The 13,377-nt window shown below is 37.5% G+C and overlaps 1 protein-coding gene across 3 annotated transcripts; it reads right to left on the bottom strand.

Annotated features, from left to right (window-relative positions):
* Positions 1-882: 882 nt before the first annotated feature.
* LOC107484718 (pectin acetylesterase 5) lies at positions 883-10,844 on the bottom strand. 3 transcript variants are annotated; one of them, XR_008008360.1, is made up of 13 exons: positions 10,535-10,844; positions 10,355-10,437; positions 10,075-10,204; positions 9,237-9,316; positions 9,009-9,098; positions 7,847-7,971; positions 7,492-7,552; positions 7,307-7,360; positions 7,117-7,194; positions 6,927-7,032; positions 2,959-3,104; positions 1,741-2,887; positions 1,158-1,290 (listed from the first exon to the last, which is right to left on the bottom strand). XR_008008360.1 is itself a non-coding variant. In XM_016105259.3 (12 exons), the coding sequence occupies exons 1-12, from the start codon at positions 10,758-10,760 to the stop codon at positions 1,177-1,179; spliced, it is 1,293 nt and encodes a 430-aa protein (XP_015960745.1). In that variant the 5' UTR covers positions 10,761-10,843; the 3' UTR covers positions 883-1,176. The 3 variants fall into 3 exon arrangements, 2 of the variants coding, with proteins under 2 accessions (XP_015960745.1, XP_015960747.1); XM_016105259.3 differs by lacking the exon at positions 1,741-2,887 and having other exon boundaries at positions 883-1,290; positions 10,535-10,843; XM_016105261.3 differs by lacking the exons at positions 1,741-2,887; positions 7,117-7,194; positions 7,307-7,360 and having other exon boundaries at positions 883-1,290; positions 10,535-10,843.
* Positions 10,845-13,377: the final 2,533 nt, after the last annotated feature.

Raw genomic sequence — 13,377 nt, 5'->3', positions numbered from 1 at the left:
TTTTTCCGGAATTCTATCATCTTTTCAACAATATGCGTTACTATAACTTTCTCTCTTATATTCTAGATTCTTATTTTGTTCGTATGTATTTGGGGTTAATAGTCAAATTAGTCCTTAAAAAATAAAATATTTTTAAATTTATCCCTTAGATTTTTTCAATCAAATTGGTTCTTCAAAGATTATGAATTAATCATATTTATTCTCCAGTCACTCAATTAACAATTTTTTCAAAGATTGAAGTCGTAAATTGTTAATTGTTAACATATATAATACCTAATATGTCTAATTGAAAATTGACCAAACATGTTTATGAAAATTTATTTAGTCATTTTTTCCAATTACAAAAATTCTATTCCAATATGACTTAGTGACTAAATTTTGATAGATTTTTGTAAACATATTTACTCAACATTCAATTACATGTTATGTGTTATGTATGCTATCAGTTAACATTTTACATTATTAATAGTTGACCAAAATTATGAGTGAAATAACTAAATGATAAATATGACTACTTAATCTTTTAATGACCAATTTGATTAAAAAAAATCTTTCAGAAACAAATCTAAAGGATTCTTTATCTTTGAGGACTAATTTTACTATTAACCCTATGAATTTGGCTATTTTTTCATCCATCAAAGCATCTTCATTTCTATCACATTAAGCTAATGCTCATGTTTACCATCCTCCTAGCATAGCTAGTTTAATGAAAGTGCGATAAGAGTTTTAAAGATATTTTTGTCACATAAAAAGAACGCTAACAATAATCACACCATCATTAGCAATTTAGCATTGCATGTATTATCAATATACAAAGTTCAAGTGTTCCACACATGGGAAATATGTATACACAAAAGGAAGGAAAGAAAGAACACTAAAAAGTTCTTAGTTTAAAGCAAGATTGTATAAAATTTATTCTCTTTTGATCAAAGTTATCATTAAAAACTTTAAACGATAGCATTTTACAAGGATGGAACCTAGTCTAGGGGGAAACTCCTGCTGCATAGAACAAAGGTAAGGACAATATCGTTCAAGTGAATGCATAAGATGAAATGCCCCAAAATATTCTCTAACTCGGTCGTTGTATGGACATTAAAGGGAAGATATTTCTTCAACATAAAAGAATGCAATTAAGAGATAAAACTGGCAAAATTAAACCTGGTTCCCTAAGCTTTTCTATTTTCTGGTGAAATCCATATTGCGGCAAGTGGGATTGCATGGATAAGGGCAGTCAATTAGCTTGAGAACTTTGCGGTCAAAGTACCAATCAGCAACAGTTTCAGCAATTGTCTGCTCCAGAAGCAACATGATATGCAGCCAAGAGAACAGTTAGGTTAGGGATGTGAATATTAGAAAACTAGCAACCAGACATGGTAGAGTTGGAGTTTGCTGATTCTTTGTTGTAATTCATAAATTTCAAGTCACAACAAAAATTGAACTGTAAGTATTTCAATAAATAAATAAATAAAGATGTAACAATAGAACTAAAGAATAGAAAAAGCTATGTGCACACAAAAATCAGTCTCTATATATTTGTGTATTAATACATTTATCATTTAAATCATTTTTATTTTTCAATGAATATTTTGTATTCCAATATATATTATATGCGGATAGCTGATATTTAGTGTACATCTAACATAATTGACATACAAGTTACATAACCAACTGGATGTGCATCATATCTTACTATGCATTCATTAATGTTAATTTGACAGAACTATATTACAGGAAACTTACTTCGCTAGAGGTTAGCACTTTGCAGGGTATATACCATTGTGGTAAATTACACCCGTTTCCTCTGCATTTTTATTTCCAGTATGACTTTGTACAAGACCGTTCATAAAGTAGGTTAGCTATGTATAATTTTTAAGGAAAGGAAGGTCTTCAAAGTATCAGTATGTAAAGTATGCGATGGGAGTATATAAAGTAGATTGTGCTAAAGTGATCTATCATATGTCATATTTATGTACTTTCTCCAACAAAAAGAGCAAAATAATAATTAACTTCAAGGAAGGTCAACGTAATTAATCCCTATATTTTCTCATCTTTATGAACCTTAAATCTTTTACACATGTACAGATCAATATACATCCGTAAAGAATAGAAAACACGTCAAAATTCATAGCAATAAACATTCATTAACAAAACCACAATATTAAAATTAATCACTTCTTGACTACCTAAGTCAAGCATCTCAATAATATTGGGACTGCAATTTGGAGTTTAAATGGAATTGTCAAAATCACAGCTAGAACATGCTAATTTGGGCAATCTTATGAAGGAAGCTTAGCACCCTCTTGTTTTTTGAAATTACACTTCCCTCTTTTGAAAGATGAGATGTGGTAAACTTTTAATCAATTTTAATGTGAATGAATCTTTAGCGGCAATGAGCAGTGAGTAAAAGCCTCTAAGGGGTGGTCTATCTTCCACAGTTAGTTTTGAATACTCCCTACTGTCTATTCAATTCGGGACTTTGAAGATGAAATGAACATTTGAACTTTGAACATGCCCACTATCAACTTCAGGATTTAACCAAAAACATTGGTTCAATATCCAAAACTAGCTACCATTTATACTAGGAGTTATAAGGAGCAGAAAGAGAACTATCCCTCGTGCTCCCACATAGTTGCTCTGCAACGCTGAGAGGTTTATTCACATTAAACTGGACTAATTGTAGTGGAATATCATCTCTCAAGAGAAGGAACTGGGAGGACAATGTAATTGAAGCATTTCTAAAGGGAAGGGACGCAATTTACTCAATTAGTTTTAGACTATTACCTTGAAGCAAAGTGAAGAAGGGTTAATTTACTCAAACTCATGCAGTTAGTTGAATTGAATAATTATGATCTTCACAGTACGTATGAGAAGCACAAACTTTAATTACCTTATCATAGTTAGTTGAATTGAATAATTATGATCTTCACAGTACGAATGAGAAGCACAAACTTTAATTACCTTATCATTTATTTTAGGGGAATTGTGGGAGTGCCATGTCTCTCCCATCCCTGTCTGGCAATGAATAAAGCAGGAATTTATGAACATTCCAATCTCCTTTCGTTGCTGGAACTCGTCAAGTCTCTTCAGCAATGATTTACGGAAACCTGGAAGTGACAATTTTTCAAGTCATTCAAGCTCATATGTTGTCTATGTAAGAAACCAAACACAAAGGCCAGAAGTAGTAGTGCAATTGTATTATTCATGTTGATGAGCCTGGATTTCAGCTCAAGTTGAAGAGAAAAAATCGAATAAAAATAGCAAGCCAAGAGAAACAGGGCACTATAGCAGCCCCACTCTTCCAGGCCTCCCAAATTCGGCTTACTTTTCCCTATCCTCACTCTCTACCCGTTATATCCCTCTTTCTTCTAACAGAAATTACACAAGCACTATATGCGTACACCCACATGCCAGCATGGCATTCCCTTGCTCTCAATTTCTGCACTAGTTAGTTAGGACTTGAGGACCCACTCAACTTTTCCACTCCTTGATTCTGCTTAATTCCAAAACTGTCACTGAACGTTTTTCGTCTAATACCTGCAGCCTTTTGCTTTATTTATCCTTAAAGCTAACAATACTTCCTCCTTGCAGGGAAACTGAGCTTAATATCAGCTGCCAGTTCCCAAGAACTTTCAAACTCGGGCCTGCTCTGCCATTTCACTAGAACCTCTACCTCACTCTGAGTGTTCTGCCACACTACCAAAATTTCAGGAGGATAGACTTGCAATTCCCAACTCTATGCATGATCTTTGGATAAGGGATTGCAGTGGACATTCTCAGCAATGCAATTTTTCAGCAAGGATACATGAGTGTATTCTTGCACCATGAGGGAGTTATAACTTATGTGCCACTGCCCCAACCCTAAACGGGCCATAGAACCAAGGATTAAGCTTCTGATTGACTCTTGTGGAATGGGACTCCAATCTATAGGATTAAGCTTCTGATTGACTCTTCTGATTGACCCCAACCCTACGATTCTTCATGCGGTTTTGTGCCTGAGTCAGCAGCCACTTTCATTCATCCAGGACAACATCCCTTTCTACCATCATTTTGTTAACTTCCTCTATCACAGAGGGTTTATCCCCCTTCCCGAGGAGAATGGAAGGGACTCTTCCATATACGGCCTTGAATTGAGTTGTCTTAGCAAAAGCATTGTAGGTGATGTTGAACCACAATTCTGCCCAGCAGAGAAGTTTGGACCACTGCCTGGGTTCTATACCCACAAAAACACTGTAAACATGTCTAGAAGAACTTATTCACCCTTTCGGTTTAGCCACCAGTTTGAGGATGGTGTGCAGAGCTGTATTTTAGCTTAGTTCATACTTGCTTAAACAACTCCAGCTGGAACGAACTCAAAAGTATCATAATCAGTGACAATAATAGACTTTGGGAACCCATGTTGCTGAACCACCTCTCGAAACGAACAAGGAAGCCACATCTTTTGCTTTGTATGCATAATTTTTTATTTTTATTGCGGATGGTGGCTCATGAAAGAGAACCAAAAATCTGCCATAGGATTATGTCGTATGACGTTGTGGAAAATGGCAGAAATGGCGGATGCACTGACAATACATGTATATGCACAAAAAACATGCAAAAAAACTGCAAATGTAAGTGAGAATGTCGGCTCTTAACTTGGCTATTAGGATTTTCTAAACAACCAAAATAACCCTCAAAGCAAAAAATATTACCCCCAGACAGGCCACTTCCACCATTCATGCGCGGAACAGCATGGCATTGCCAGAATTGCGGCCACCGCCATTTCTACAACACAGCATCCCCAAACGGTTGTGGATGGCTGGATGCAAAATCTGCCATGCCATTCCACAATTCTATGGGTGTGAGAAGCCAAGAAAGTGGGAATATTTAGTGAGCCTATCAACCCCTACAAAGCTAGTGTCAAGCCCTTCTATGAAATCCACTGGAATGTCTTCCCAAATTTGTGAAGAAATGGGAAGTGGTTGCAGCAGACCCGTAGAAGATAGAGTTTCATATTTGTTCCGGTTGCACGTATCACAACTTCAGATCAACCTCTAGATGGCCCCTTGCATACCCTCCTACCATAGAAGTGCAGAAATCCTTTTGTATGTTCTGAGAAACCCAAAATATTCCCCTAACATTGAACTGAATAATTCTTGCAGAATCATAGAATGCTTGATGAATTATTGGGTAAGACCAGCCTTCCCTTGTAGCACAAACTTCCACCTTTGAGCTCAAAGCCATCATGGGAAATATTCCCTAGAATTAATTTTCAATAATAGACTTTAGCTTAACATCATGCTGCAATTCAGCCTCTAATGCTTCCCACTCATACAAGGTGACTGCAGAGATAGCCCCAAAATAAGCCTTCCAAGAGAGTACATCAGCCACTCTATTGTCCTCTCCAGGCTTGTATTTAATTTTGAAAACAAAAGCCAGTAGCTTGCAACCCACTTTTGTTCATCCCATGTTATTCACTGGTCAATGAAGAATTTCAAACTTTTCTTATCAGTGTACCACAAGTTTCCGACCCAGAAGTTTAGTGCCTCCACTTCTGAACCTCGAGCACTATTGCCGTTAGTTCTCATTCATACACTAATTTTAACTGATCCCTGTCAAATAATGTAGGACTCTCATGTATGCCATGAGTTTCCCTACTTGCAAAAGTACAGCTTCCAAGCCTTTCCTTGGCGCAGCAGTTTTGATTACAAATTCCTCATTAATAAAAGACACGGCAAGGATAGGTCTAGCTGTCATGGCTTCCTTCAACCTGTCAAATGCAAGTTGCTTCTCTAAACCACACTGAAATTGGTCCTTCTATAACAAATGTATCAGCGGCCATGCAATCTTACCATACCCTTTTACAAATCTTCAATAATACCGCATTAGAGCTAAGAACCCTCTCATCCCCTTAACACGGGATGTGGCCAAGATATTCAAGCTTTTTACCACAAAGTAACATTCAATCTTCACTAACCACCCTAATGTGTCCTCACCAACGAAAATTGGCACTCCATCTTTCGATATTGTTTGTGTTGCCGACAATGAGGGCAATGAGTGCAACATTTGGCCTCCATGGGAATGGGGGGAGTGCCACTCCTCTCGGTGATGGGAGTGAGAGTCGCGGTGCTCTTTGGAGGTGATGTGCGGAGTCAATCTCCTCCCTCAAGTGCCTTGGACCCTATTTCACTGGTCCTCTGAGTTCACCCTTTTGGTTGCCCCTCTGAGTAGGGTAACATCCTTGTTGCCAACCCTTCCCAAGTCGCATCATCTCATCGAACTTCCTCTCCAAGCTATCAACCCTTTCCACCATGGCAGTGGCAGCAAGAAGGCTCACAGAACTCCCAAAAACGAGAGCTCTAATGCCAGTTTGTAAGAAACCAAACACAGACTAGAAGGAGTAGTATTATTGTATTATTCACACTAATGGTCTAGATCTCAACTTACAATTGAAGAGAAAATAGAAGAGAATTAACAACCAACCGAGGGAAATGGCAGCCCCACTCTCCCAAGCCAATTACCAAATTCAACCTGCCTTTCCTTTCCTCACTCTCTACCCCTTATATCCCTCTTTCCCCTAACAACAATTACACAAGTGCTATATGCACACCCACATGCCAACATCACATTCCCTTGCTCTCAATAGTTGATTTCTGCACAAGTTAGGACTTGAGGACCCACTGAATTTCTTCATCCTGATTCTGCTTAACTCCAAAATGGTCCCTGAACCTTTTGCGCCTATATGCCTAAAGCCCTTCAGGGTCTTAATCCCTAAAGCTAACAATCTACTACATTCGCTTGGGTTGGATCGTCATCATCATATGTTCAATTTTAATCCAACATCTAAACGTAGTCCCATAGAAGGTGTATAGAAGTATTCTAAAGAATCTAAATTATAAAAATTTCAATTCTAGATTGATGTCAAAATTGGAAAGATGGATTATACATACCATGAAGTACATCAAACTGATCAGCATTGCAATTGGGAATGTTCAATCTGCAGCTTTTCCAGTAACCATGGGGGTCTGAACCATGAGGTACCAAAATATTTTGTATCTAAATATAATTTAACATAAGATGGATGTAATAGGTTAAATAACAAACACCTGAAAATAATGAAAGCCTACTGAAGAAACTTACCTGCCAAAAATCATAAGCAGGGTGGACAAAAAAAACTGGAGTCTTTATGTTCTTAACAATTTCTAATGGAAAAAGACACTGCAATACAAATCAATAGTTGGTTGTTTCAGCTGAAATACATGAAAATTTTACAATGTAACTTATAACAGAGGAGGGTGCGGCAAAAAGGCTAGAGAAACCGAAAACCTACCTTAAATGGTTCAATTCTAGCAATGCAATCTTTGTGTAAACTTTTTGCAACACCCTGGCAAGTGTTATGCGATAAAATATATAGGATAGTGTTGAAAACATTAATTCTCTCTTCAATCTATAAATGTGATCATCAAACTCAATAATCTAAAGACAATGCATCCATTTAAGCAAGGAATGCATTACCTGAAGCTGAACAACGTCATGATAGAAAGATCTCATTGTCCTATTTCGAAGAACATCCTCCCTGAAATTTATAATATAAAGATTATACCTATTTGTTTTGATTAGTAAGTGGTGGCACAAACCAAGAAAGATGGATAAAGTGCAACAAACAAGTACATAAAAGTAGTCAATGCCCCATGTCCATAGTTTTTAAACCTCTGGTAGCAGTTAAAAAGAAAATGTTAAAATATTTCAGTAACAAACTTCTGTCCTGAAGAAATATCACCCGGTATGTTAGAAGTACCTCATGCACCATTCAATTTAACAGAAAATATCATGGCAAGAAAAGCAAATGAGATACCAGATACAAACTTACTCGTCTAGGAAAAACCCAGCATCAGCAAGACATTTAACATTTATGTCTTTCGAAAAATATTTTCGGAAGTCATCACAATGTATTAGAGTTGCCAACCCTCCAGCAGAGCATCCTGAAAGCAGTGCCTGCAAAAGTAGCCTATTTATCATAATACATAGAAGGTTATAGGGCAAGTCTGATGCATCAAAACTCACCAACAACTGTTTATGCCAAAGCATATTCTCTGGGGCAAATTGCATCTAAATGTCTAATAGAAGACAAATGAACATTTAAACTGCATTTTTTTCCCTCACTTGAAACAGCAATAAAATAATCTAAGCTTCCACATTACCATCTGTACAATTTCATACTAGGATTATTAATTAGTCAATTGAAATTATTTGATATGATAATATAGATACAGTCTATCTCCAAGTCAGTTTAATTATCACTTACAACAACTGTCTCCTATCAAGCAACTCAACCAATAGTTGGAAAAAACAAAATTTCCTACAATTATAACCCAACAGAAATATGACAAGATATAACTTTCACTGTGATGAGACTTGATAGCAAACTGAAAGGTACAAAAAGTTAAAGAACACTATTACTGACTATTGTGATTCTTGACCAAGCCAGGAAAGGTATTGGAATGGTTAGTACAGACAGACCAGTTTCAGTAGGGCCAGTAACACCTTCATGACCAAAAACAGGGGGATATCTAAATAGTGTTCATCCCATCTTGATTTCTAAACAAGATTTTGATGATTGAGGCATTGATTTTAGTACCCCTTAAATGATAGGGCGGGATCATACAATTTTGTCAAAGCTCGCCTCCTGTTATATTTCTGATGTCCAATCACATGGGAACTCCTTGGAAACCAACAAGAGTAAAACAGGTATGGAGCATGTGATTGAAAGCCCCTCTCCGCACCCCCCCCCCCGGCCCGGGGAAAAAAATACACACAAAAAAGTAAAATAAAATAAAAAATTAAGAAAAAAAAATTGTAATGGCTATCACAGGGCCCATTGCCCCATTTTGTTTTCCTTACATAGACTTGCATAATACCAGGTATTAAAATGTTTCACACACATCAGATATAGATAATCTTTTCAAGTGAACATCCACTAAGGATAATAACTGCAGAACAAATCACCAACTGGCACATAATGAAAGTATCACCTGTTTTGCTTTAGACATGCCAATTGATAAGAGTTCATCCATAATAGCTTCCCAAATGATCTGGCCTCTGAAGAACAACCCATTTCCATCCTACAATATATTATAATTTATTTTTTCACAAAACGAATACATGAGTTTCTTAACTTGATATGCAAGAGGGTTAAGAGGTAACATCAACTAATACCAAGGAAACCTAAAGCCCCTAAAGTCAAAAAAGAAAAGGTCAACCTTAATCTCACTTTCTTGGTGGCCAGCAAAAGATGCACCATCACAATAGCGTACCCTCACCTTGTTCCAGTTAAAGAAATCTGAATAAATTTGACACATCAAACTAAGTAACATCACTTATTAAAAATATAAAAAATCCATAGCCTAAAACACAATAAGCCAGGTTTGAGGTAAAATCTCTAAATCCAGCAACCACGGCCATATTTTCCCTACTATACTCCACAGGCCCTATATTAATATCAAATCTCAAAACAAGAACACAACTTTAACGGACGCTTATGATCCCTATATGAGTTTAATTTCTATGCACATACACAGCAACACCGAATTCCGATCAGGTGTTCCCGAAGACATGGACAAAAACCACTTCTATGTTCGTGGTAAACCTGATTTGATGTTAGCATAGAAGAGTTTTACATTGTTCAGAAAAATTAAAATCCCTTATTAATAAAAACTTGCAAATACTACAAAACTAAAACAAATATATATATGATGCATGCTATGGTGCTTGTAGTTACGGTGACTACAGTGGGTATAGAACTTTACCAACACTCAGAAAGAGTATTGCTATAATTAAACTAACATTTTTTTACTATTGAACAATATTTTTTAAAAAATAAAAGTGTTACCAAAATATAAAAATAAATGTGACTTTAATTTTAGCAACACTTAAAAAGTGTTGTTACAATTTTTTAGCCACCGTATCCATAATCACCATCACCGTATCCATATAGAAACATCAGGATATTTGTACATTAGTAATCAGTAACAGTACGAAGTTATCATAGTGCGACTGAAGTACTGAAATGCTACTACTTGAAAGTATAGAAAAACTTACAAGGATTTTGAGAAGGGTCAGAGCTTAATATTCCAGAGAAAGGAACCTCTGTTTCCATGTGCTTGGACGAACCCAACGCAGTCATTTTTCGCTGATAACACGAAGCTACCGAATCACACCACCCACCTCCCTGAACCCCACAATTGAAAATCAGCCAGAACCAACATCAGCATTCCTTTTTTTTTTTAGAGAAACAAAATTCATAAAGAAAAAAACAGAGATAAAACAATACTAATTACAATTGCAATTCTTAAAATGAAAAGAAATAAAAATAAGAAACCTCAATGTGAAGTAGCCAATTTTGATATCCGGACCCGAATCCCTTCTGAAAGTGGTACCCAGGGGCACTCCCATCCAAGCAAACTGGACAAGCAATACAATAAAAATTCGAGTTACGCAATGAAGAGAGAAAGTTGAACGCGTTGTAATTCTAAGATGTGGGAACGTTAACGTTACGAACGTGCGCCTCTTTGGGTGGCATTTGAGAGGAGGGTCAAGGGAACAAGGTGATTGGAGGAAGAGACTCTAGAAGGTTCTTGGAGGTTTGGGCGGCGAGTGAGAGAGAAGAGGATGAGTGTGAAGGAGAAGCTTGTGAATGCGATTGCGTATTCCTTGTTGGTCCATTTTCTAGAGAAGACAGTGCGGTTACGAGAAATGGTTGCGAAGGATGAGGGAGGTGAAGGCATTTTGATTGGGTTTAGTTGGTTTTCCTGGTTTGCCGTTTGGTTTTGGAATTCAGTTGATTGTGGTAGTGAGAAGTCAATGCTTGTTACAAAAAAATTGTGTTTATTGTAAACAAAAATAAATAAATAAATAAATCGTTGGTGTATAAAGTGATTTATTAGTTTTAAATATAGTTTGGTGACATTTTTATTTTTTAAAAGTATCTTATAAAAATTAATTTTTAAAAGTTAGCTTTTAAAAAATGGTAGTATTTCTGTTTGATAAATTAAATTAAAAATAATTTTTAATAATCACAAGTAATAATACATTTGGTAAAATTATTTTTAAAATTTAAAAATATTATAATAATCTTTAATATAAGAATTAATTATGAATATTAATTAATGAATGAAGTTATATTAAACTTTTTAATTTTGATAAGAATAAGTTAATTTTAAAAATTTTTGCTGAGATATTTTCAAAAGTATTCCCAATTTTTAAAAATTACAAGTACAAATTTATGAGTTTTTTGATTTACCAAATATAAAATAAAATTGTTACGGTGGGTAACCGGAGATTAATAATATGGATGGCGTTTGGCGGCCCAAGTGGGTGATGGAGGAGAACTCCGGGTAGGTCCGCAACTCGGGAGGCTCCGTCCGACTTGTGCTCGCGTGAGAATGGGGGGTGGTACCTGCAAAGATACTCCGATGCCTAAGTTAGCAAGAGTGCAAGCAGGTCTTAGAGAGTATTGGACTTAGAGATACCTGAGGGAGTGTCAGTGTATTTATAGAGATGAGCCAATAACCACCGTTGGTGTAGTGCCGTATCTTTAGGGTGGTAACCGTCCCTATTATCTTGGGGAGGTTAAGATATGGCTTTATGAGGCGGTTAGAGAGATTTTAGGGGCGGTTACTCATTTGAATGAGTGTTTATCTGCCAGCTAATCTTTCATCCGACCTCTTCTGACCAAGTCGTGGTTGATACCGACTTCTTATGTGAAGGCCAGTACTTAGCTAGGCTCTAATCCTTTAGATTAGGCCTTTTGATTGGACCTGGGCCTTTGTATTGGGCCAGGGTATGAACAGTGCCCCTACTTGAGCCCAAATTTTCTTTAAAGTTTGGGTTCAAGTATTCAACTCGGGTGCGTAGTCGACTTGTTTGAAAGAACACGGATCTTGGGAACCGACGTGATTCTCGCGACTTTTGGTTTCTGACAGTTACGTCAATTCGAACGTCGTGTCCGTTGAGGGATCATTTAGGGATTGAGGGCTTTGGTAACGGTGCAGTCTCATTAATGACTGCCTCGTTTTTTACCATTATGCCCCTTAGCCTTTTTTTATAAATACTTTCCCTCTCTTTCCATTTTCCGTTTCTGCAATCTTTCAAACTTTCTCTTTATCTTGTTCGTATTGCATCCTTGCGTTCGAAGACTTCTGCCCTTCACCAACCTCCCTTTTTGGATAAAGGTTAGTTTTGCTTTTTCCATGTCATGCTTTATGGTTGCATGTTTTGTTTTGCGAGTAGATAGGTTGACCTGTAGATTCTGGTTTCGAATCTCTCTTCTTTAGTGGCCGTATTTTTTGATTTTCTTTTTCTTTTCCATATGACTAAGCCCTTTAGTGGGCTAAATAACAAACAACAATGGGTATCCTTCCGAGCCATTCAAGGTCGGAGGATTTTCACCCTTTTTGACGAATCCTTCCACGACTTCAAAAACTTCTTCTTCAAGGTTCAAGCTGTAGAGGGTCACCACCCCTTTTTTCTGGACGAGCATTCCTCCCCTCGTTTTCCCCTTTATTGGCTGCCGGCCACCCCTTGTGAAAAGATTGGTCTAGATGACCTAGACGAGGTGGAGGCGGCCATCGTGGGGTTTTTCCGTGAAGCATGGGGGAGGGCCCCATACTTAGATACAAGAAAAATCCTTCAGGGGACGTCGACTTTTGTTCAATCTTGCATAGGTAGCGCATGCATTTCCTATTTCCGAGTTGTATTTCACCGACTTGTCTTTTATCCGACTTGTATTTTACCGACTTGTGACTTGATTGTTTCTTTTATAGATATGGCAAAAAAGAATGCTCAAGAGTCTTACCAGAGGGTGCAGGAAGCCAAGGCAAAGTCCCGGGCTAGGTTCGGGGGTTCCAAGGCGGTCGTCTCTCCTCCTCCTCCTCCTCCTCCTCCTAGGAATGTTGGTACTCCCTCTCAACCTATTATCATATTATTTCCTCCTCAAGTTTGACTCGACCACTCCCTTTTGCCCAACTACTCTCCGAGCCGGAGAAGAAGAAGCGCAAGACTTCAGAGTCTGGCCCTTCTTGGGAAGGTGGTGTTAAGGCGGATGCTCTTGCATTCGTCCGAAAGAACATCTATCCTCTTATAAGTATGGATGATGTTTCTGTTCGGAACCACCTTTCCGCTCTGGCTGAAGAAAGTTTTAGGGCGGCGGGAGTTTGCGATGCAGCATTCCGACTTTGTAATTTAACTTTCCGCTTTCTTTTTCAGAGATGGTGAAGAAAAGTTCCAGCTCTTCCTACCAAAAAGTACAGGACACCAAGAAGAGGTCTTGGGCCTGAGTTGACGCTGCCAGGGCTGCTGGCACTCTTCCTCCTCCTCCTCCTTGTAACTTGGGGACCTCCTCTC

This window comes from Arachis duranensis, chromosome 4, assembly GCF_000817695.3.
Source record: "Arachis duranensis cultivar V14167 chromosome 4, aradu.V14167.gnm2.J7QH, whole genome shotgun sequence".
NCBI classification, from domain to species: domain Eukaryota; kingdom Viridiplantae; phylum Streptophyta; class Magnoliopsida; order Fabales; family Fabaceae; genus Arachis; species Arachis duranensis.
This window is presented reverse-complemented; position numbering and strand designations above follow the sequence as displayed.